The sequence below is a fragment of the Bombus bifarius genome, unplaced genomic scaffold (genome assembly GCF_011952205.1).
Source record: "Bombus bifarius isolate JDL3187 unplaced genomic scaffold, Bbif_JDL3187 scf7180000007970, whole genome shotgun sequence".
Lineage (NCBI taxonomy): Eukaryota > Metazoa > Arthropoda > Insecta > Hymenoptera > Apidae > Bombus > Bombus bifarius.
The window spans coordinates 6,054,476-6,081,447 of NW_022884356.1; the positions used below are offsets into that span (position 1 = coordinate 6,054,476).

Here is a 26,972-nt window from a genome sequence, read left to right on the forward strand (position 1 = left end):
TTTACTATAGGAATTCCTCGAACTTAAAATAATTCTTATCCTGTATTATTTTCCAGGAACGGACACATGCTAACGCATCGAAACAAGAAGCCATACGAATGCAAGGCGGAAGGATGTGGCAAGTCGTATTGCGACGCGAGGAGTCTGAGGAGGCATACGGAGAATCATCATGCCGGTAGCAAGGTGAATGAAAGCGTGAGTCCTAGCAGTCCAACTACGGGCCCGCATACACCAAACACTCCAGGGAGCAATCCCAGTACGCCCAGCACACCAGGTGCAACGTCGACACCGAATGGACACGGACATCCAGCCTTGAAGCAACTGCTCGCCACAGAACCGACACAGGCGCAACAGCAAAAGGTAAGTTTGCATACATTTCACATTTCACTTAGCTGAAACAACATAGCGGAAATAACAAAAAATATACTAAATATTTTTATAAAATAGAATATATTTTTATACAAATATACTAAATTGTCATATATTTAAAAAGTTAAAATTTCATCCATTTTTAATCGAGCTTGTTCTACGAGATATATTTAATAAGTTGATAATTTATAATTTATTTAATATTTGTTCAATTATACAAACGACCTCAGTTATGATGTCAAAGAAACGAAAAGAAAACGAAATCTTCCATCTATCATTCCGTTTACTAATATAGTTCAGAAGCTTGCCTACGCGTCTGTATATATGTATATATAGATATATGTATATCGTGACACCGTTTTCTTGAAATTGGTCCGATATTGGTTCGTCTGAGATAGGTTTAAAGGCTTAGGGAATAGCGGCTCTCTTGGATGAGTCCGGTCAACGTGGATCTGAAGATCCAGCGACATAAGAGGATTACGTTGATCTGCCTGATCGTCGAGCGATGTTACGCGACCTCTAACTGCACCCTCATTAATTTTTATACGTCATTCACGAGCTTCAATTTGTCCGGCTCGGTACAGTGACTCCGATAACTGGATTCAAGGAATTAGATCAGTTCAGAGACAGATTAGGGATTATAGTCGTTGCGAAAAATTCTTTAATAACGTCGTTCGACATTTGTTGTCACGTTTCTTCCTCCATCTATTGCTAAGTGTAATTATTGGAAAACTATAAGGTCGATGGAGAAATGTACGAAATGGTTTCTGTTGTTTGCACGTGTTATAAGGCACTTAGCTTTCAATGGAGAATTAATGATACACGTGATGGAATGGTTGGAAATATTATTGGAATTGTTCTTTTCTTCCAATTGATTCGTTAAAACTCTCTTTAATTTTGTGAAACGTATATTTCAAACTTTTTAGCGATATTGTATATTGTTATTTTGTTTTCAACGTTTTGGTTAATCGTGTATTTGTATTATGTATGGATAAATTATCTTGAAGAAGCGTCGCATTAATGTTAATTGAACGACTAATTTTATTTTTATTGCAATATTGGATAGAAAAGGAATAATATTATTCTAAGCTTCATAATAAGAATGCGATATAAGCAACTTGAGCGTATAATTACCAAGGATGTAGTAATACGATGTCCTAGACAAACAGAATGTTAATATTGCGGGCGATTACCAACGCAGTAGAAACTGGCCGTATCAGTCAGCTATCGTTTACACTGGCACACAGGGACGGACGCTACTAATAGTAGAGTTGGTTAGCATAATCAGCCAGCCGTGACACTAACAGGAGTTTGTAGAAACACCGCCCGTAGTAGTATCTATGACGATAGCAGTGGATATTAGGTGGAATAGTACTTTGTGAAAATAAATAACAAAAATTACATTTACGTCATTTATCGAATTGCCATTAAATGTTCCTACGCCTATAACCTGTAAATAATGCAAATATTTTATAGGTATTCGAAGATTTATCTATTTTCGTAAGCACATACTTTAATTAAAAATTATGTTACGTCGCGTAACACTCTACCTAGCCCAGGCCACACACCGCGGGCAATATGGCAACCAGATGTCTTCGGATACTCACTGCGTACCCTCAACAGTCTCAAGTACCTTCCATAAATCTCATAGATTTCCTAGTAGAGGTCCTTCAAACCAAACAAACGTCTGTTTCCGAAGAATTTCCAAAGACTATTGTCTACCACGGCTTGACAAGGGAAAGTTAGTTTTTCTCACGTATGATGCAACTTTCCTCCCACTAACCACTGTCTCTCGAGGGCGGTTAAGATTTTAGTTAGGAGAGTGAGGGAATAGGCTTCGTTGTTAATTGGTTAAATGGTTAATTGGTTAATTGGTTAATTGGTTTAACCAATTAACAACGAAGCCTATTCCCTCACTCACCTAACTAAAATCGTCACCAACAAATCCGATGCTCCCGTGCACTAGACACACCCATCCTTAGCTTTCTTCCGACACAGCATCGTCTCTCAAGACAGTACTGATTTTGCATCCTTCGAACGGTCAACATCCTTGAACCGGGTATACACACCCGTAGATCAGTCACTCACTCATCTCGTACATACGCACCAGCGTAACTGCCTTCGTTATAAGTTGTTGGAATAAACGGTGAAATATAACTTACTCTACTGTGTCATATTCATTTAACCACCTCTGTTATCTTAACCGAAACAGGGGAACGACTACTTCGCGGCGTCGATTCACCGAATCGTAGCGAGAATTTACGCCTCTCGCTGACGCGTTTTCCTCGCGACCGCGTCTCTCCGCGAACGGTCGTAACATTATGGATAAATCGATTTGCACTAACTTTGTTCTTTATAAGGACCATAGCAGCGTGCATTACACTATTATGATGCGATTAAGTTGATTTTTAGAAATAGTTATGTGCTAATGGAAAACTGACATTTTCGATTATCGAAACTTCCAAATTGTAAGCCGGACTAACAAAGAGAAGTTCTTTTGAACATTGGTAGAACAGCAGATGAACTAAAAATGTAAGAGATCTCTGCCTATAGATTCTACTTCCCCAATTGTGCTTATCGTAAATAAATTACACGATAGATCAGTGAATGGCAAAATTTCCCATTCAAGATCAAGGGTCATCGGTTAATTCGACGAACGGAAATGCCACGACTTGGCCGTCGCATTCGCTGTAGCGCTTTTCCGCGGTATCAGGCAGCTTCGTCCTAACCGTACTGGGTGCGACGGTTCGCGACCTGGTACAGCAGGTGGAGCTGGTTGGCCATTGTCGGGCGGTAAAAGGGCGCGAGAGAAAACGAACTACTTACAAGAAACCAAAAAGAAGAAGACGAAAGAGGAAAAGAAAGTAGAGGAGAGAATCAGAGGTGAAGGACGAAAGGAGGCGTTGGTGAGTCCACCCTTCTTCATCTGGCTTGATCCCCCGTCCACCAGAGCCGCCTTCAGACCCGGTGGAAATTAGTTCTCGGCCGTGGAGCACGAAATTATTGCTGCTTTCAAAGTCGCTGGAGCTCGAGCTCGCCGTGCTTACATCTTGGCCTTCTCACTGAGGCGCCCGAGAAAGTACAAGCGAAAAGAAGGACGGAGAAGAAGCGAAGGGAGAACGTATATGCGCGAGCATAAGAGAGAAAGGTGAAAGAAACGAGGGTAGTTAAACCGAGACTACAAATCTACGATATTGAGTTAGAAGTAAGGCGAACCCTTGAAGCGGGGCTAATAAAATTTGATGACCGGGAACTTCGTAATGAGAATGAGACGCGGAAAGAGGTGAAACCTGGGGGTGGTTGGGTGTTACCGGAGAGGGCTGGTCGAATCGGCCGTCTATGAAAACTTCGCAGACACAACGAGTTCCGTGATTTACGATATTTCATCGGACGTTACACAGACCTCGAGTTTCTTCACCCGCGTAACCCGAGTGGTTATCGTCGAGTTCCTCGTGGGGCAGGTGCTCCAGCGTCGCTCAACCGAGGTATTTTCATCATCTTCTTTTTTTTTCTTTCTTCATCTTCGTCGTTTTCGATTGTAAAGATTTGTACAGTGACGATACGTATTCGCCTTGGTGAATCTTTGCTGCAGGGCGAACGGTGGTTGCGCTGTAGAAACTTTATTTCATGCGGATAATTTAATTTCTTTAATAATTCGTTAATAATAAGGCTAGTCCTGTAGATTCTGCAGAGGATGATGAAGATAATAAGATATTGCTCTAGCTTATTTTCTATCGTTCTCTGAAACAACCGTAAAAATGATCTGACACATTATCTTGTATTTTTATTTGATTTTCAACTTATTCACAAAGGTTGGAGTTTTCAAAAAATTCGCAAAAGGCTCGTCGCTCGTTTCGTTTGTTCAGACACAATGCTGGCTAAAAATGCAAAGTAGAAAAATACTGCCAGAAGCGCAGAGGTATCTCTTTAAACACCAGACACGAGTGCAAAGAAGAGGTCAGTTTATACGCCGTGAATGTATCGACGTAAAAACGTTGAAGTACCTTTATTAAAAGTCCCCTATGATAGCGGCGAGAGAGCACAAGCTGAGACTATTTTCCCCAGTGTATGTTATTGTACGTTAAAGGGATGAAAATCATTTTTCGGGCTTGTTTGATACAAATGTATTTCGTACTAACAGCGACGACTCAAGACCCTCGGAGGATTATTAATTACTTCTAGGTGTTAAGGTTTACTATAAAGTTTAAAAGAAATTCAACGCCTCTATTGGAAAATTTTTACAGCTACTCTGATTAATTGATAGTGTACGTTTAACTAAGATTAATTTAATCGTTGTTAATGAAAAATGGTTGCTCAAACTTTGGATGATAATTATATCCCATTGCGACATAAATTATAACTGATAAAATATACGATTCTTCCAAAAAAAAAGTTTTTTAAATTTTTAGTTATAATTATGATCTAGATATTATAATGTTACATATTCTCATTTATTAATAGGAATCAGGCAAATCATAATTATCCGCTAATACGAGGAACTCTACTTTCTTTATTCAAATGTAACTACAACACGAGATAGCTACGACTTACGAAGTAATCGAAGGTCTTAGAAAGAAGGATGACGCGTGAACGCAATAGGCAGATGTAAAGAGCGGTTCGTCGCGTGAAATCCACTCGAGAGTGGCGGAAAGATGAGCCAGTAGAAGGGACGTTGGCAGTGATTCGACATCAAAAGGCGTCTGTCGGTCGTTCAACCGATCCTCTGATTGCACGGTAAAGGCAGCGTGTCTTAGAAATCACGTTTATCGCGGCAGAAAATCACTTTCTTGCTCGCGGAAGCGTGTACGCTCGACAAAAGCGGCAAAGGGCAAGGTGAACCATAAAGGAAAGGGGTCCAACGTGGCATCGGGTTTGGCATTGTCTTTCGTGTTGCTCGTCCCTGTGTATTGGTCACCCGCTAGTAATCCGGTAATTTTCTGTATCGATAGAAATACCTTTTTCCTCAACGGTAAAATAACATTTTTGATATTACATCATTTAGGAGATGTCGATCATTGATCTGAAAATTTTCGGCATCTATAATTGAATTTTTCGTTCGGATTAATTTGTAATTAATTTGTAATTTGAAAATATTAATAGCAATAGCTACGTAAAGAATGTCTCGTATATTAGATTTGGAGTACTAAAGACACTTCTGAGCTTTGAATTAGAATTAAACGGAGAATAATTGAGGATGAAGAGAAAAAAGGGTGAGAAAATTTCAAAGTTGATAAGAAATTGGCATAAGTGTTACCAAGAAGAAATGGATCTTCATTTCCTCATTTTCCCAAGTTATTCTTATTATATAATGAATATTGTATGGTATAAACTATTTACAAGATAGAATATTTAAAATACTATGATAATAAGTAAGAAATCGTAAAATCTTCGATATGGATATACATGAAACATTTCATCATCGATTCAACCATAGCTAGTTTCTATAGACATTTCCATTGGCACTTCTTCCGGCAAATTCTTATCCTGAGACAAAAAAAAAAAAAAGCAATGAACGCTCTAAGCCTAGTAGCTCTAATGCACTCAGCTAATGAACATTAAGCGATGTATGCACAATAGGGGTATATCGCACGGCAGTGTTCAATTTTATAGCAACGACAACGATATTCACGGGAGAATGAATGCACACTCATGGAAACAGGAACGTGTAATATGAAATTCCGGGACTCTTTGTCAATATTAATGGCAGCTGAAAGAGCTCCCGGTAGCTTCGAATTTAATATGATTAAAATCGAACCGAAAGTACCACGCGCGCGCGTGGTTGGCTATAAAACGCGTCGAGACCCATGAAAAACATTCTCATGGAACAGAGGATACGCAGCCGATGGAATTTCAGCCAGTAATTAGTTGGAATCAAGCGAATCGCCTGAATTCCATGAATTGCCCTTAATCATAGACGACGAGGAACGCGTGCATGCACTTTATAGCCGGAAGTCGATGGTATTCTTAATTTGCAGATGAATTCTATGAAACGAAACAACGGTGCACCCGTGAACCGTTTGTTGTTTTTCATTTATTTCTCGGTGAACATAGGCGTTTCGGGAATTTTAAAAACCATTTGAGCATGAAATACGTTAATGGAAATCGAAAACAGCGCTTTATCGATTTGCAAAATTGATATAATGTAGGTCTTTCAGCTGGTTCATGTCGTATTATAAATGTTTCAGTGAAAATTCAAATTGTGAATTACCGTAGATACGTTTCATTTTTAAAGATTTATACGTACCTCGTTTATCATAATCTTTGATAGTTAATACTATTTATAAAAAAAAGTACTTTTAATAAATATATTTTGTACCTTGTCTTCGCGCATTTCCACGCAAAAATTGAAATGCTCGAACGATTAACAGAAATATCCATTAAATATATCACAATATACCATAGTCAAAAAATACTTTTATTCGATAATTTTTCTATTCTTTTCATATATCTTCGTAGGAAAGTTGAACAAATTGCTTAAAAAATTAACACAGATTCCAAAGAACAGAAAAAAACTAAAATTTCTCCCCAAGCACCGAGAATCGTATCTCGAGCGACCACCTGATGACAAAAATTTCACCGAACTTCCGAAAATCCCAGCGCATAAAGTTTCCCTCGTTTCCAGGCTCCTACAGCTCTGTATAATTACGGTAAACGCGTGTTCCCTACGGAGTCCCACTCGACCTTGATTCGCTACGATCGTGATTACCGTTTCAGAGGTTCGTTCCGTGCTCGCTCCGGCCCGGAATTATCTTCTTAGCGCGGAGACATCGTAAACTGGGTCGAACGAGAGCCACGGTACGAACGGTACACATGGGATGCGCGCTCATGTGGTTCCTCTTGACTGTTTGTGCCCGCCGGCTTTAGAATCTCAATCGAAATCGGAATCGGAGTGTCTCGAAGTTTGCAAATTACGTTCGACCGTGTTCCGGCCTCGTGGCTGTCCCCCACACACGCAGCAAACCCTTTCAGTCGTACAGACAGCATATCACGATCACCGGCAAGTCAATCGTGAAATTCACAATTCTGCAAGTTAACGTTTGTTAACCGTGCTTGTATTTTGTATTGGAAAGCGAAGCAATTAGAGGAGAGAATCGGATTTGCGAGAGACAAAATTCGATAAAGTTTCGCGGTGAATGGTTCGACTGACACGCTATGGTTCGAATGTTTTATAATAGTTTTGGCTAATTGATTTGGAATGGATTGGTGAGGGAGATCTGGTACAGTGGATACATAATTAAAGAGTTCGGGGGAGGGAGGAGGGGTGTGAGCATATTATGGTTACGCGAAGTTAAGTTTTCAAATAGTGTAAACTTTTTGAATGAATTGGCGTTTCAGGATAAAATTTATTGTAGTTGGAGGGCAGAATGCTTTTTACGAATTTTTAACGATACGCGTTTTTATGTATATTGTCCATGTAAAAAGGTAAATTCTTTTGTTGAATTATGAAAATAAACTGACATTTCGCTGGCAAATCTTTTATTCGCATTTTTCATTGGACAATCGCTAACGAAACAAATTTTTCATGTCAAAAATTAATGAATACGGAATTGTATAAAGTAGAGCTAATGAGAAGATCGTGCCAGGGAAGTGACTGTACTTCGAGACGTGTCCTCGTTTTATTAACTATTCATGATTTTAATTAATCCCTTGATTTATTTCGCTGGGGGTATAACCCGATTACACTAATTAGTAAACGACAATATCTACTTAACTTTCGTATGAAAACAAGAATAATTGTTCCAAATTATTTTCAAACGCAACCAAGAAGAACACAGTGTAACAAAGTGTAACGAAGGGCACAAGAAACAAATATAACAAAGAAATCATATGTTTAATTAAAAGAAAAATATCTTACGTGGGTCTAAAAGTCAACACATCGAAACGTAATTAAAGAATACACTTTTTAAATCAGACAGAAAAAACGTTTTTCTTTTTTTTCAATTTCTACATATAACAGCATTTTACTCGGAAATGTAACTAAATTTATAAATTAAATACTGTACACGGGAGACGGATAAAAAAAATCTCTTCAATATAGTAAATCCCGAAAAATCATGATACAAGCGTATTCACAAAGGTTTAACGTATAAAACCGTAACTAAAAAGATTAATCAGGAAACAACGCGATTCACAACAAATACGAGAACCATTTTCAACGTAAAAACTAAATTAAATTTCGAAATTCATGGAACACGCGGTTCAACTACTAAAATACTAAACACTAAATCTCTAAATTCATAAAATACATACACCGCAGATATACGCGGCATATAAAAACGTAACAGGACGTAAAAAGTAATTCCTTGATATCGTAGAACAATGAATAACTAAACTTTCTACCAATTACTACATTTTATATGAGATCAGTAAGTGTCCTAGTATCTGTAACATTCCGTTTCGTAATTCTAAATCTGTTACCATAGAACCACTATGGAAAGATACCATAGAACCACTATGGAAAAAGGAATAAATCTCATCGCTACCGAAAAATAAAACCGTAACTACAAGATGAATATACCAGTGAACCCTGTTGCAAGCCACAAAAACATCAAGACAGAGATCTATCAACGAATCATTACAGCTTCGCGAAGAAAAAAGAGAATTTCCCTGTTGGCCGCAGAATTTAGTTTTCCCCGTACAAAGGATCGTTCGAGATGAGTTCTTCGCGCGGCTGTCGAGACGAGGAGGTCCAACTTCTTTGAGTTGCATAATCGCGTCCCGGTGTCGTCGCGTCGTCGTCGTCGTCGATTAATCCCTCGTAATCCTCGCGCGTTGCTCGTCATCGAATTTCCTTCGATTTCTCGGAGCAAAATTGTCGCCTGGTCGCGTTTTCGTTTCGTCTGGCCTGGATATATCGTATCTCCGTGGCGCCATCTTAAACGGAATTACGGCGTAATAGCCTGCAGCTCGCGAGCTACAGCTCTGATCCCTATCTACTTTCCCAATCGGAACGAGCCATCGCACGATTGCAATTATCGTCTACGCTTCGCGAGGCGAACTTTTAAGCGGCGAGAATTGTGACTCACCGATTTTAATGAAATCTCCAGACGATCACCGCGAAGACGTTCATCCTTCCGACTTGTTAATTCGAGCTTTATCTAGCGAAGGTATCTTTTAATACGCTTACAGCAACCGGTCGATGTTTTTGACTGGTTTGAGTAGTTGAGGCGAGATTATTGTCGATATAATGTTATTTGGGACGAGAAAAATTCTGCGGAATTGATTAATTGGATTTAAAAGAGCAGACAAAAGTAGAGCAGATAAAAGTTTAGTTTTTATATGATTAGCAAGGATTATTGTATTTCTATCATTTTATGGTATTAGATAGATAACCTTGGAGTATTTTTAGTTTTATAACCTTCGTGTATTTACGACGAAGATGCGATAACGACGATAAATAAATAATATTTGAATTCTTCGAACGAAACTGCAAGTCTTAATGCGGAATAAAATTACTTGAAGAAAGAAATGATCCAATTATCGAAAAAAATTATTTACGATAACGTTAGTGTTGAAAATACTATCTCAATTTCAACGATCAGAAACCTCTCTTCTCGATACTTCCTCTATCTTCCTTCTGTCTCCAGAACAGTCTCATCGACTCTCACCTCATCGACTAGGAGAAGCTGGTCGTGTTGTATCTGAAAATATCTATAATATCTAGAAACTCGCGAAACTGTACGTGAAAGTGGAGAATAGGAGAAAGAAAGGTAAACGAAGAGGAAAGAACGAAGGTAGAGGATAAATTTCCGGGCATCGGCTGGAGCAGCAGTTTCTAAGCATCGCCGTGTGGGATTTCGACGAATCGCCATCGCGAGCGGAAATTGACGTACTTTCCCGTGGGAGTTAGCTGCGAGGGAGGCGAATGGCTCGATATCGGCCGACTCTCCTTCTGAAAGTGTATCCGATTAGCGACAATTCGGACGGTTCGCTTGGGAGAAGCTCTTCGCTTCCTTCGTTGCGCTAACAACGTTACCTCGTGGTCGCTTTGCTCTCGATGTTGCACGTGTGCTTATACGGATTGAATTTGTTCGAGCTTTATTAAGAGGAATTCAAATCTGAATGCTTTGGATAGTACGCTATTTTCGTTGCTTTCGAGAAGAAGGTCTATGAATTATTGATTTTCTCTGAGTGATTTATTTCACAAAAGAGTTCTGTCGATGGAAAATTAACCTATAGCGGAATTCTACTTATCGAAACGAAATTTTAGTTGGTGCCCGAACTACGACGAAATTCTAGCGACAGAACTCGTTTATTTAAATGGGAGCATTTTAGGAAAGAAATTAACGGTGAATCTAAGATTTTTTAGCTAGTTGATACACTTTTATATAGATTTACGGAATAATATTTACGGAAGAAGAAAGAAGAAAATGAGAAAGGGACAAAAAGTTGCAGAACTTATCCAATCTCTCGTCCACCGTAATTTCAGCGTGAAAAATTTGCTATGCTGATGTAGTAAAAATCAGAATACGGAATAAACGCGGAACAACCCTCGAATAATTACGTTTCCAAACGTAAATCTCGCGACTCGATTTCCGTAAGCAGCTTCTCCTTCGACTGTCCGCATAAAAACGAGAACCGGAAACGCCGCCGATTTCCCGTCCCAAGCTCCTTCGTTCCCCTCGGTCGTGGAAAATAAACGAGCCGCTGCAACCGGCTGCAACGTTGTTCCGGGTCATTAAATGGCGGTGGTTCGCGAGTTTTACGGCGTTGCGCGTATCTTTGTACATGGCCGTTCGATACTACGCAACGACACTTTCACGATGTTGTTACAACAACCTAAAAAATATCTGTAAAGAAAAGAGAAATGAAAAATAAGCGAAATAGGTTTCTACTCGTACTACTCGTTATTTTAATATTTATAAGCATACGGATTCCCGTAAAGTTTTCTCAAATTAAACATTTTGCTAATTTCTCTCCGAATTTTACGACATATTCTACAAATCACATAAGGCGATTTTAACAGAGTTCAATCATCGTATGTATCGATCAATAACGTACGGCGTACCGAGTTTTCTTATTGTAAATAATAGGAAGAGAAAGAATATGATTTTTGTCATGGGGTGAAACGAAGGAAACGAAGAAAAATCACAAAGGAAGGTAAAGAAAAAAAGAGTACAGCGGTGAGTTAGTGAGCGCATTGTTCTCTTGCAGAACATGCTTTCGATATTCCGTTGTCGAAGCCTCGAAGAAAAAGTCTAAGCACCATAGTTATTGATGACCAACGTGTCGAATGGGCTAGATTGATTTATCGGTCCACGGGTGAGAAATATTCTCACGATGTGTAGGCGAAGAGACGAAGGACGAAGACGAAGAGAAAAAGACGGAGAATCGCGCAGGTGATACATATGGAGGTCGGCGAGGGGCTTGAAAATTTACGATAATATTTGCCGGAGTTGGACGACGGACTGTGAAATGAAATTTTGTTCCAGGGACTTTCACGGGAAACTTTATTCGCGTTCTATTAGCTCCCCGGGACAAAAATAATCGGGAGAATCCTGGCGACGGCGACGTCGAATTTATGCAGAGCACGCGGATGCCTCTTTTTTATGCGACCGAAAAGTACGCCAATCATATTTTCGGCGAAGAATTTCTGTCACGGCTAACGGGCTTATTGAATATTGGAGATGATCGTGCTGTTGGAAAGCGCTCTTCGAATCTGTTGTTGAAATTATTGCTAGAAACCTTTTAGTCATTTTAGTTGATAAGCATGAAACGATAGATCTTTGTATTCATACGATACCGAGGAACAGGTTACAGGAATAAAGTGGATAAATTAATTATGATTATTCGAAATATTTCCGTTATGTATACTACTTTTTCTATACCTGGAATAATAATTTATACTGGACCTGTGATTATCGATTTACCTGTAGTTATATATTTCTTCGTAACAATATCAATAACTTAACTGCTAAGTCGTCTGAATTGTCTCATTTCTATATATAACACGAACACGCAAAGAAAAGTTTCGTTCTTTCGTTCCCCCTTATAAAATAAGGAGAAAGAGAAGGTAATCTGAAACGCACACAATCCGTGAAGGCAATTTTCCCTTTTTAATAATTTTCCGAGCGTAAACTGAAAGTCAAACAAACGGATGGTGTATACCGAAATTGATCTGGAAATTATAATTTCGCAACAGAGGTTAATTTCCCTGTTGCTCCATAACGCGTCAATTAGTCGACGGTTAATCATCATCCTGGCGAAATTTCGCTTGGAAAGTGGATTGTGGCGGAATTCGCGTCTGAGGCAGACTTCCTGCACGAATTATATCGCAAAAATGGTCCTTTTGTCGCTCGGATCCACCGTAAATAGATAGTACGTTATCAAAGAGAACAGTTTCGATTCCCTTTCCGGCGATATCGCGCTGCGTTTAGGCGAACAAGCACCCGTTCGAGCGGTGCAGCGAAATTTATTAAACGGCTCGCTCGATACGGGGATAAATCGTGAACGCCAGAAGCGGCATCGAGTCGTAAATAACGCGTGACAATGGAAATTTATGTTAATACTGGCTGGCCTAGCGCGAAAGGATAACCGAATGAAATTTCATCGATCGTGTATTTTCATAGAGATATCGCTGTTTGGTATTTTCGAAATAGGGGTGTTAGAGTTTGTTGTTAGACCAAGTTTATGACATAATCAAGAAGGATTAACATTTTTCAGAATTCAGTATTTATATCGTCTGGTAATTCTCGAATCATACGTGACATCGTTGTTGTTTATTGATTTCATTATACCTTTCTATCTATTAATTGTAATTTATTAACTGAATTCGTTGAATAAAAATTCAACGCACAACAGTATCATGGCAATTTCTGTAAACATAGGAATTATAAAAGAACGCAGCAGGCAAAGTTCATGAAGGAACACGATTTGCCTCGATAAAAGCTGAAATTCTAAGATGCGTAACAATTCAACGATATATCGAACGCGTGAAAAGAACACGAAGAGCTCAATTTGAATAATAACGATTGAATCGCTTTCACCGCGTTTTCTTCGAGCATTTCCAGATACCCTTCAGTTAGCTAAATTATCTGAAATTATCGCACGTATCAGGTGCAAATTCGATCGATTTCGAACAGAACTCTCGTGCCCGGCCATCATCGACGAACAAGTGGAGGAACGGGAGAAAAAGGAAAATCCGCTCGGCTCCAAGTTCGAGTAGGGCACGAAATCGAGGAGCAACGATGCAAATACATAATAACCCGCGATTCAGTCAGGAACGAGCAACGAAATTTCTCGTCTGGTTCCACTCTTTCCTTTCTCCCGGCGGTCTCGACGTGTTCTAATTTCGCTCCGCGGAGCTTTTAAAACGAAGTACCCACTCGAACGAGGGGGAGTCCATCGATTCCATGGGAGTTCACGTACGATTTTTATGGAACGTCCGTATTCTCTTATTCGCGTCGGATACGGCTGAAAGGGAACCTTTTTGTTCGACGGAAAGTAAATTCCCAGGCAAATTGGTATCGTCCGGCCGCCGTGGCTCTCGATGGAGGAGAATAATTCGACGTTGAATAAAAAAGAAAGAAGAGAAAAAAAATTATGTACGCCCTTTGACGAGACGAACCGAATGAACGTAGCCCGTGTCTGGTCGAATCGACGACGTTCTCGATGAGAAGTCGATTTAAACGCTGAATACCTCGATTTCTATCTACTCCCTACCTCTTGTTTAAATTTCTCCTCTAGCTTCTAGAACTAGTTAATCAATTGTTTAATATCGTGAAGCTTGAAAATGGAGGTTTCACGCTATAAAACAGGCAAATTGGTTTTTTACTAAAATATTACGTATATTCTAGAACATTTATAACTCCGAATGTGGTCTCGATATCTTTCAACTACGATACGAGTAACGTATGACTTTATTTCTATTTCGATGGTTAACATATGTAAGCTAAACAAGCAGAGTAAAACTGGAATTTCTTGGTGTCAAATATAAATATAAATTTGGGTTCGTATAAGCCCAAAAATTAAGGTGGATATCGCGATTATTCGTAGCTTAGCTGTTTCGCAGCATGGCTCATTGAAATAATTTTGAAAACACGTCGTCCAGCACGGGTTTTAATAAGTAGAGGGATCACTTGTTCGTTTTGACGATGAAACGTTCGTAGCTGGTTGTAAAACGCTCGAAATTGTGCGTTTCAAATGTTTCACTGCATACGGATGATTTCAATCATTAGGGGAATAATCATCGGAGCGAAATGCACTTATTGCGTTGCATTTTGTTGGAGAGCGCGATTGCGCTTTTGAACGATTTGTAATCGAGGCGATCGAGTGCCCCGTCATTGTGATCGTCCAATTTCAGAGAAATATCTTTGTCGACCGTAGCTGCAAATTTATCGTGAATTTTCGACGATCACAAACGTACATGAAACAGAAGAAATTTTAAAAAAGAAGGGAATTTAAAGTACGAAGAATATAGTAAAATACAATTACTGTCCTTATTTTGGCTATTATGCTCGGTTTTCTTTCTTCCTTTGAAGTTCATTTCTCCTATACTTCTTATTTTCTCCAATTTATTTTTCCATATCCTTGTAGAAGGTAAAATAATACATTCGACAACGTTATCTTGGTTTAATTTTTAGATACTTAAAATTTACTAATAAATAAGGCAGGCATTAACTGGTTTATTTACACTAAATACCTGATAATTTCTAGATATTACATATATATCTTCGGATTGATATCAAACTATACCAATATAGTCGTAATAGTCGAGTCTCGTAACTCTTCGTGCTAATGAGATGTAAAAATATTTCGTATAACAGAGATATTATATTCATAAGAGGTTTCTACAAGTGTTTGAATGTTTTCGTGTCTTTGCTTTGTTCATCCGTATCTGTAGATATAAAAAGGTAATCGGGTTTGTGGGAGGCTTTAATCAAACGGGCGTGCGAGCCAGAATCTCGCTTTAGCATTGGCTTTATCTTTGGCCGAAGCACCGCAAAAGTCGTGTATCCCTTTCGAGCCATGGAATTAATCGAGTTTCCTGAAGCATCCCAACGGACAAAGTGCTCGATGAGAGCTTTAATCTAAAGTGCTCATACACGTGTGTGTACACGCGCCAGTTTCTCCGCGCAGATAAATACGCCAGCTACTATACCATGTACTTCCGTTTGCAAACGAGTCCTCTTGTACCTTCAAGAAAATAGTGGATTTGAGACCGGCAAGATAATTCGAAGATATCGCGTATGAATCGTTCTTGGTTTTTGATGTGAAATAACAGCGTATAAGAATTTTAAAAAAGGGCAGAATTTGTACAGAAAGATCTGTAAGGACGATGTAAGCTCGTAATTGTGTCGCATGAAATAGCCTATAGCTTGTAAATTTTAATAACATTTCCATATTTTCTTAAAATTAATTAATCCGAGTAACTTCATAAATTTTATACTGTCGTTATATATACGCGTTTCATACACTTTCATATAGATTTGTCATGGTCGTTATACGTGCAATACCTCTGTGTATGTTATACAGTCCCATGTATATTATGCGGAAGATTGGATTATAAAATAGATATAGGTGAAACCTGCAACCTAAAACCTCTTGATCTACCATTTCACAGAAGGTATCGTATCAAACGATCGCATTGAGCCATTACTCTAAAATCCTATCTAAAGCATCTCCAGGTATCCTAGTTCCCTTCGAAACGCTCATCCACCAACCACATACGCCAATCTCATCAGAAATATTATCCTAATCGTCTTCTCCCTATGTGCTGGAGAATCAGAGGGAAAGAGATAACCAGTGTCAGCTTCGGCCGAAAACTGTTAATCATCCACCGATCATGGTACATAGATGTTTCATCCGTCCATCTATTGGTCGATCCACTGATTGCAAGGGTGAATGCGAGTTACAAATCAAAGTCACCATTCCACGTGGATACTGACAGTCTCGCCAGCTATTGGATGAAGATGCAGAAACACGAGAAGCGACGTTTGTACACAGTGCATGTATATGTACACATATGTAGGCATATATAGGGTGTTTCGTTTATCTTGGATTTCTTAATGCATCAACTATTTTTACCAATATTTCCTTGAATTTTATTTCGAAAATAATATTTAGCATTTGGCAATTTATATCTTATACGTGCTCGTTTGTCCCGTTCAAGTTACTCTTCTTTTCTTTTCTTTGTAACAAACTTCCACTTTCCTCGGTTTCTTCGTCCACGCTGAGTTTTGCAAATTTAAACTATATTTTAAATTACCTTTCAATGGAGAAATAAAAAATATCTGATACTAATGATAACCGCGAAAAACACAGAAAATGATCGAATATGAAAGCTAAAAAAGAAATAATTGTAGGAGAAAAGAAATCGCGAAACACGATATTCGTCGTTGTCAATCAACAAGCTTTGCCCTGGCACGATTATTCGTATCGACGAAAGTAACTAAAATATTACGAAATCCAAGACAAACGGTACACCCTGTACGCGTATCCGTACACACGGTCGCGCATACACAGGCAGAAAGCTACCAACACCAAAACGTATGCAAACGGTGACAGTGGTGCTATCGTATAAACGGAGGGAACAGTGACGGAGGAGCAGGAAATGGGGATGGAAGAGGATCGTGCACCCTCGCATAAATCCTACGCAACGTCGACGTATACATATTCATATAGGGGCGCAAAACCAACACACATTAATGCGCCGACGATATTAACGCAAACACACGCACACCAGGATAGCAGTAGCGAGAGGATGCGACACAGAGAAAGGCAAAAGGCGGTGTACTTTGTAATCGCGAGTCTAGAATTTTGCTCGATCTTATAAAGTGGCAAGAAAAGAGGAATTAGAGAGTGGCGGAAATCAAATGAACGTTTGACAACATTCTATCTTTGTAACGGAATGTTGCACCGAATTCGCAGAAGCTAATTAGAGATCGAAATCTCGATTTGCCTGGCCGAGATTCAAGGGAAACGTTTTGCGTTGCTTTAGAGTGTACTTGTTTGGTTCGAGGCAGCGTTACAATCCTCTCACTGAGGGAATTTGGGGCCTGAACGCGTGTAATTGAGGAAGTGAGACGTACGTTGCTCGACCAGATAGCGTCAGTGCGTGAGATAAGAATTAGATTCATTTCACGTGTCTAATTAAAAAGAACTGTAAGGAGTATGTTTATGTTTGTTTGTTATTTGTTTGATTACGAAAGTTCTTAACGTGGTTGATGTATATAGATCGTTGAACAGTTTTCACAGATATGAGAATCGTTTTAGGGACATGAGACATTTTGGGAACGAAATCTTGAATTTTCTTGATGGGTTAGTAGAAGATTTTTTCTGTGAAACGACGACGGTCTTGAAATGATTCTGGGTACGTTCACAATTATTTGTAAAAATAAATTCGTTCGTTGTGCAATCACAACGGAACATATGTGTTCAATAATTATTCATAAATAGAGTGAAACATTTCTCATAAATAGAAAATACAGTAATAGAAAGATACTGAAGAGAATCAATCTTTCTATGTTTAAGAGTGAAAAATCGTGAATCTCGATTTACTCGCGTGCATCGAAGTACCTACTTTCCGTATTTTTGTACCATGTTTTCCCTTTTTGTGCTACGCTTTTATTAGCATAACTGCATCTACTTATATATTCGTTTAGCTGATTTATAGGTGCTTAACGACGAGAGATATCGCTGAATGCAGCCGCTTAATGAACAGCTAATTGAAGATTGGAATCTGAAAGCGAACGATTCGCAAGGCATATGGAGGCACTTTCAAACATCGTTTCTTGAAATTTCTGCGATTAATGGTGAAATGGAATTCGAATCTAAGATGAGGGAGTTTTAGAAAGTTTAAGTGTAAGGATAAAAGAGTTGAACAAGTATTTGAAGCAAACTTCGAGGAATTTTCTTTTTTAGCTCTTTAATCCTTAATAACCTTTCCGCGATCTTTTCAGATTTTGTAATTCACAGAAATCCTGAACTCTATTTTATCTTCTTTAATTTTGATGGTATTTTTCATAAATGTATCAAGACTTCTTTACGTTTTTAAGTGTTTGTTAGAATTACGCTTCTGAGCTCCTTTATCTTTTTTATCTTCACTTTGAAAATATATTTACGAATTGTGCCTTTCACACGCTTTATACTTTTCACAGGAATTATTATTGCACAGTGTTTAAACTGTGAAAGTTTTTTTTTTAATTTTTGTGGCTTTGAGGATGTTTCTAGAGGAGTTATAAAAGAAATTTTAAAACATAATTCGAGAACAAAAATGCCAGACAAATTGTTTTTGGAGAATTTAACAAATTTAATTCGCTACGAAATTTAGAAAATAAAAAAAAAGGTAAATACTTCAAGCGATAATTTTCATTGTTTTATGGGATTATTAGTGATACATGTATAAATAAAAATCCACTTTTGTAAAAACCCATCAAAAAGCAAAATTTTTCACGCGATTCAATTGTCGATTAATTCGATTTGTAGTTATAGGTATAGATAAAAAAGTATTACAAATAATTCGAGAATTGAATTCCGGATTGCGTAGATTTTCCAAGAATTTATTTTCCCGATATAAATATTCACTTATTGAATATTAAATTTTCAATGTTTTTTGTCCTATTCGTATTCGACTATTGGTCGTTCGTGCTTCAATTATTAGTAAACTATTTTCCATTCTTTTCATATTCAATGAGAAACAAGGCTGGTTGCCGGGAAAGTTAAAGAATAAAGAAGAAACAAAGAAGAATGAAAATTCGCGATCTAACAAATAAAATTTAATTTCATCATTGAACGTGATAATTCGATTGTCGAGTTAAGTGGTCGTAACGCATGGAGAAATAAATAATTTATTCAACGTCACGCGATCCTCTTATTTTTCCAGTTGCGTTTCGATTAATCGTTTTCATAATTTCTCCCATATTCCGATATTTGTATATGATAATTCACGTTCGGATCTATTTCGTTTCTCATTTGCATAGTAATCGCGACGTGCATGCAGCAAGTTGCTAAAATTATTCAAACAAAGTAACTTTCATAAAGTAATTCTGCTTTAAATTGATCCATGTCTGAAACAATAAATGTATCAGCGATGTCTATATCAGAAATAGGAAGATCCATATATATTTACATGACATTTACATATTGTTACACGATTAAATTAATTTTTTATCCCATATGCATTTATATGTATGAATTCGGTTGTGAAGCAATTTACATGTTCATAATTAAATCTCTAGAAATTCTATGCAGATATATGGAAAATATGCAACGATATTAGGTCAAAATTAAGCACTGTTCTCGTCTTCGAGACCAAATTGTAATGTACCTAATGATACTCGAGAATAATTCCTAAAGCATTTAAGTTTCATCCTCTACATAATGTTCTCTATCTACTCCATTCACATATTCCGAATTCAAGTCTCTTTCTTCCATGTTGCCTGTGTGCTCTAAAACTTTATATTCTTTCTCACATACATACATACATACGTACGTACACTTGTACACTTGTTCGTTATCGCATAAGAGTTCCTTTAGAGATCGAGCTGATCAAAATTTCTTTTCTTCTTTTCCTTCCATATCATATTCCCGACATAAATTAATCTAATTCTCAAGTATAAAAATCACTCTTTCTATCTATCTCTTCGTCTTTTCTTAATTTACACATTTTCTTAATTTATCCATGAAATCATCCTGAAACAGAGTGAATAAATCGTAATATTATGGAAAAACAACACTCAAGTGGCATTACCGTGACACCAGACGTTTTTCATCTTATATTTTACAAGGTACAGTCATTCGTCGAACCGTAAAAGTACGCGTAGGCGAGGACGAGTCTGAAAACCGGTCATAAATTTATCGCATCGAGTTCGGGCGACTACTGCTGCTACATACGATCGTATTTAAATCACAAACAGGCAGCCGACTTGATATAGGGCTAATTGAAGATCGGAATCTCGGCGCGTCTGCCGCACGTTGGGCACGCGCGAGATCGGCGTTAAAATCGACTCGGTGTCTCTTCGTTAGAGTTACTCCAAAGCGTAAAACACGAAGTAAGTAGAAACGATTAGAAATAGTTTAATGTACGACTAATATCAGACTCGTTTCAAGCGGAAAGGAAATTTCCGTGCAAGTGAGAATTTGAGTGAATGACAAGTAGATTGAGGATCGAGTGGAAGACATTGAATGTGTAATCTCTGGTATCTAGAGCATCCATTGTTAGTCGAGAGTCAGAGTTCGGAATTCAGAGAATCGGTTTGTGCCGAGTAAAAGTCATTTTAGAGCTAAATTATTTGTTTCGTTTTTTCCGAGTACTTTATACACGAAGTAATTTGCAGTAAATGAAACAGTTTCTGTTTTACTATTGAAAGAGGGAAGTAAATATAATTCTTCACATTATTCTTCGTATACGTATATGATCAGAGTATTAGAAACACGTTACATGTGTGTGGATCTGAACACAGAGAAAATTATCGATATCCTGATTTCATTTGTTTCAACTTGCGTTTGGACAAGTAGTTTGGCACGGCTATCTGTGGCGATTTAACTGGGTGCCTCATTTATCCCATTATGGTATTCTGTGATGAAATTCACGAGAACTACCTGGGAATAGCGATTAGTGCAAATGCTTCCACGGAATAATTCGAGAAATGCATGCGCCATTACACATTGGCCGACATAGAATAACATGCACGTGCGTCATTCGCGATTACTAAATTGCCGTAACTTCCTCTAAAATTCTCATGCTGGTATTTTACACGTTTCCGAAGGACTTTTAGCACCTAATTTACAATACATTTTGTGTATTTTTGCGCTATCAAAATATCTACTCCCGTCAAACTCATAAAGATCTGTAGTTGATTTACTGTGCAAACAGAAAAATGTGCATTTCGAGTTACCATTATGACAAATTTAAAGAAACACTCTTCGACCAATCGCCAGAAGCGTATCTTTTTAGCTTCACAAACTGCTGGAAAAAATTAATTCGAAATTGTATTTTTTAGAAAGATCAATATTTCTGTTTTATATTTGAATTCAGAATACGCTGCTGTTGATACCAGAAATACTTTCCATGGCAAATGCAATGGCAATGTTTTCAAAACTTACAATGAAAAGTTAAAACCGATTGCAATTTTTATTCTACAAATTGTCAGAGAAAGCTAACGAATGAATGTAAACGCTTTTTTTTTTGTAGTCGAAAAAATGACTCAGAAATTGAGCACAGTTCGATGCAGGGGCAGTGACAGTGGATTTCTAAAAAAAGCAAACGCACTAACCTCCGTGGATTTTCCTGTATTTTCTTTTATCGATACATCGAAATTAAATTGAGTATGGTGCGCTGTTTAATTTTCAAGCATTTCTCTTATTCTCTCGCACAAATTGCAAGCAAAGTTGGTTTTATGTTAATAGATTTTATACAAAAGTTGCATTCCATGCAATTCCGTGGCTTCATTACCTTCGTTATATCAACCACGAAATTCGATGCTTGTAGCTGCACGGTAGCGTATTTTATTACGCGTATCGAATGATCTTGATTACAAATATTAATTAACAACTAATACCGATCAAATTCACAGACTGCAATGAAAATCATAGAAATAGTTCTATCGTTTTTATATTTATTTTCTTACGGAATAGTAAATTAATTTAATCATGTTGCAAACTAGTTTATGACTGTCTGATATTTTATGCTATTATCTATTTAAGGTATTACTTGTTCAAGCCTAATAATTATAATTAAACAGTTAAAAATATTAATCGTGTCAGACCTTAACTATCGACTTCTATGTTCATAGAATTAAAAGTTTTCCTTCGATAACCGATTAAGATAATTATCTTCGATTTAAATAATTTGAATTTTTAGAGAAGACTAGGAAGAAGATTAAAAGACGATTTTATTCGCAGCGAATTACTATACTCTTGTGCTTAGTCGAGTTTTAAATGATCTAGGTACTTTATCAACCGTTATACATAGTAAAACAACATAAATATTACGCTGTATATAACATCGGTGCATTACGATTACGATACGATGAACATGGCAATTTTACGAGCACGTATTTCTAATTCCCATTCTGAATCAGCAATGGATTAAATGCGTGGCTTGGAAATTTATCGTTTATATTTGTTTCGCATAAGCGGCTTATCTGAACGAGATAAGGCTCGACAAATTCATAATTTAACGATACAAAAGGAACAGAAATCGATGTAAAATTTGACCATTTGCGTTTCCTATATTTCGCCATGTGTGCCACAATGGCAGAGTGTATTTTTATATATTGTACAAAATGTATAAAACATACGTGAAACCTCGTAAAATTACCGTAATATTAAAAAATATTAATGAAGTAGCTATTCGCCTCTAAATATCGTTTGGAATTGGCCGTACAATCGGATAATACGGTTTACAAAATCGGGCATTAAATTACCAGGCAATTCGTGCGTTTTTATTAAAAGAGAAATTAAATGTACCAATTATTACCGAATGAATTAAAACGCTTGATGAATGAATATTATTTACGGTGGTTATACGTAAAAAGCTAAATTAAATACTATAAAGGAAGAAAAAGTTGGGTGTATATGAAAGAGAAAAATTTGTTCACGTATACAGCTCATTTAACATGGATAACAAACAAAATATCGGCTACTAATGAAGAGTAATAATAAAAAATTATAATCACTTTAAAGATATTATAATAAATATTATTACTCTTCATTCTCTCGGATCGTCAGCTTAACATTCTAATTGAAACTATTTGAATTTATCCATTCTTCCAATAAAAAGTATGATGTTGTTATTGCGTGCAGAACTGATTGCGACGACGGTCTACAAGAGAAGAGGAAAAATATTTCATATGAAGACGAATACCTATCCACAGGTCTAAAACTTACATATATCGATCCTAGAAATAACGGCTCGGTCGGGATCTAGAAATAATATTTTTGCTTTCAGAAATAAGATTTACCTTTTATCGCGTCTAGTAGTTCTCTGTTTGAATAACCCAGTTTCGTCCCGTTGGACGATAGGACGAGGGATCGAATGTTCAAGCAATGGGTTCGATCTTTTGAGCGCGTTTACCAGTCTAATACCAGGAGCAGGGACGGGAATGCTGTTATTTCTCGTGTAAGTCTTAAGTGCACTTTGCAATTTAAATTTCGGTTGGAACGTAAGGAGGACCTTAAGTATACAGAGAATGAAATACATTAAAAGAAAAATGGTTAATAAGCAAATCATGCGGGATGAAACAATTACTTGGATAATTGATAATTCATCGTTTAAATTATCTAGATTTTAGCGCGACAATCGAATGATCAAATTGAAGAGATAAAGTCTTGTCTTTCCTCGTATCACATGTTTTTTCATAAATAAGTAAATTATGTGAATGAAAGTTTTATTAAATGAGATATATATCTTAAGTTTTGCAATTGCCGAGTAGCTAAGATTCTACCAAACATTAAAAAAAAAAAAAGAAATATACATCGACTCTTCTTTCATTTTCTACGAAAATATTAAACTAAAAACATAACAGTTTGATCTTTTACTAATTAAAATTTTACCGAGAAGTTAATCAAATTGCACGTTTCGTTTCCATTTAAGTAACAAGTTTAACTCCAATTTTGTTCGTTCCTCGACCGGAGACTCGATTGGCAAAGGTAGAGCGAACTTTTCCCAGCAGTCTCTTTGACTTCGAGCAAATATCAGTCGAACAGCAAGATCTTCGATTTCCGTACGAAGAGATGATCGGAAGTTTCGTTGTCCGAAGGAAAAAGGGGTTATCGAAAAAGAGGAGCAATGCTTTCTAGCGTAGATTTTGTCCCTCCGGGAACACAAGCAAGTCACAAAAGCCCATATCCTAAAAGTTTTAGCCGATGTGATGTGTAATCGGATCGAGACCTTATCGAGTTTTCGTACTTTCGAATTTCACGTGCCGAAACGCGAGGCCCGCCGCAAAATTTGCTTTTCAATTTTGGAAATTTCTCACTCAATGGGCAATTTTTGACGATGCCTCGCACTTTCTTATATCGTATAAAGCACTGACAGCAGAGCTTTCGAGGTTGTTCGAGAAAAGGGGACTTTTCAGTCGAGTTTCTTCGATATCGTTTAACCAAAGAATTGAATATTCTCTGTTTGAAATTGTATGCAAAAAAAAATGCGATCAAAGTTAAAACTTACGTTTCTTCATGCTTATAAAGATAGTGAAAAGTTTTATCAAGTTTAGATTCTGAATAATTAATAGTTTCATCAAATTTTGGAATTTTACTTTTATGGAATCTTAGCATATTCTACTTCAAAAGTCGATTCGTCTCGTTTCGAAGTTTCCTTATAATTTCATTTCGAAGGAGAGAAATGTGAAAAGTAGGAAAGTATTGAAGACAGAAATAAAATAAAAGGATAGAAACTACAAATCGAAACGTTCGAACGTGATTTCAATCTCACCCCTTCAGTTGTTTTTAAATTGTCTCCGTTTAATGGTCTTGAAGTCAAACATAAAAGGGGTGCGCGTTTTAAAGATAACACGATTTTCCAATGAGGTGTGTGTTAAGTGATTTTAATTATAGTTTTTCAATAGCTTGCAATTTTCTTCGTGGTACGCGTTCACAGTACATGCATGAGTAATGGGATTTTTCAATCAACAGGATAATAGATTATTCGATGTCGATCGATGTTTGTCCTTTGTGGATTATGTTTGACGAGGGAACAAAAATGTCTATGCATTGAAACGACTGCTGCTTTTTATGGCATTAACGCGCTACTCCTGCATACATGAACAGTTTATAAAATAAAAGACATATTATAAAGACGTATTATAGGTTTTTAAATGCTCGCATAATTTCTAAAAAAAAATAAGAACATTTAGAAGTATGAATAAAAATATTTTGAAATTTCTAATCTTTATAACACTCAGTCGCCCAAAATTAATAGCATTCAAAGATCAATAGAAAAGCTTGATATCCAAAGATAACGGTCGAGTTCATTTTCTCACATAAAATAAAATATAATCAAATATTTAAAATAAGACAATACCATTCTCAAAAACAGAAATATCACAACTCGTAATCTATTTTATTTCTCGAGCGTGAACAAAATCTCTGCAACCTAGCTTCATCACTGAAAAGAAACGAAGGCGAGGACTTTTTTCTGACTACCGTAAATTCTTCGAATGGTCGCACACACGGGCATCAAGTAGCCCAAAGAGAAAAATTGGTGTATCTCTCAGTTCGAAAACGGGTATTCATTCGTGGCAGTGGAAATCTTCCATCACATTTTTTCGAGGGTTTAACGCGATGCGTAACGGGGTCGAGATCTTATCAAGCTTTCTCGTGCTTTTCGGTTCGAGCTCGTCGACGAACGAAGAATATCGTAGCCAAAAAACGACGAATTAGCTTCCTTTTTAAATACGCAATATCCGAATGTTTGCGAACAAAGATGGCCAGAAATTGGCTTCGTTTAATGTACATTTCATTGTTCGTTCTGGCTCGCAGTCAGGACATGAATTTTTTCTACCCTTGTCGGCAGCTTCACCCCTTTGTTCCCGCGTATCCGATTAATGCTCCCGTTTCTGTCTCAAACGTTCGTGTATACAAATTTCTGCATCACTTTGGATTAATTGCAATTCCATTGCACGAACAAAAAAATGTACTTTCGTCGAAGTTTCACTAGTATTAGATATTACACGAAAGATTCGAATGTAATTCTCTTAAAATGGTATTTATGTATTAGTGTGTATTATAATCTATAGATTGGAAGGAAATGAAAAAATGTAGTTTTACTAGAGTATTTTAAATATTAGACACTGTATTAGGATTTCGAGTATAATTCTATTAAAAGAAGATTGAAATGAAAATTTGTAATTAATGAAAGAATTTTTAATGTATATAAGTTTCATAAATATGATATATTAACTATACCCGTGATTAAATCTATGAAGGTGTTCGATTTTATTTTCTTTGTACCCTTTGATTTATTAAGTTTCATAAAGGAGAGATCGTACTTTATCATTGAGAGAAATGGTTTTAACGGAGCTATTAATCACTGATATATTAATGGTCATAGCCTGGCGTACAATGGATGCATCACCTATATCTTGCAAACTGCAAATGACGATTTCATTTCATTTCTTGTTGGAGGTAGATTTTTATAAATCACGTACTATAGTACTGCGCGGTTGTAAATTATATCTTATCGTAGAACGATATGATTGTTACGAAACTATAAGGCTCCTGCTTCGCTCGAATTTTACAGAAAGTGTAAAATAGTGTGTTAACAGATAAGATTTTCTTCCTTTCCATTATAGACGTTTTGTTTTAAAAATGAGAATTCACTTGAACGAGAATTCGTCTATAATGAAATTCCTGTTGAATATTAATTTAGTTCAATACGGTGGATATCGTCAAGAAATTTTCAGGAATTTTTATTTCGCAAATGCTTCGAGGATAAACTGGTCAGGCGAAAGATTAAAGGGTGATAGATTAAAAGTGAAGCAGGAAGGGAGACGTGTATGTATCTATAAATGTCGTTTGAGCGTCGTAGCCAATCGAAACGGAATTCCACTTTAATGCCAACCCCGAATGCCAACCCCCTGACGATATTGCAATTAGGCTTGTGACAGTCGATCGAACAGAGCATACCCTGTTGCACCGTATGTATAGGGTGTTGCGTCAAT

General features: G+C 37.2%; 1 protein-coding gene across 5 annotated transcripts in view; it reads left to right on the top strand.

Moving 5' to 3' along the window:
• LOC117213030 overlaps positions 1 to 26,972 on the top strand; it is a 486,984-nt gene that overhangs the window by 367,600 nt on the left and 92,412 nt on the right. For all 5 annotated transcript variants that reach the window (XM_033458240.1, XM_033458248.1, XM_033458277.1 and 2 more), the window contains one exon: positions 57 to 360. In XM_033458240.1, the coding sequence (XP_033314131.1) occupies positions 57 to 360 (304 nt within the window). The remainder of the gene's footprint in view (positions 1 to 56; positions 361 to 26,972) is intronic.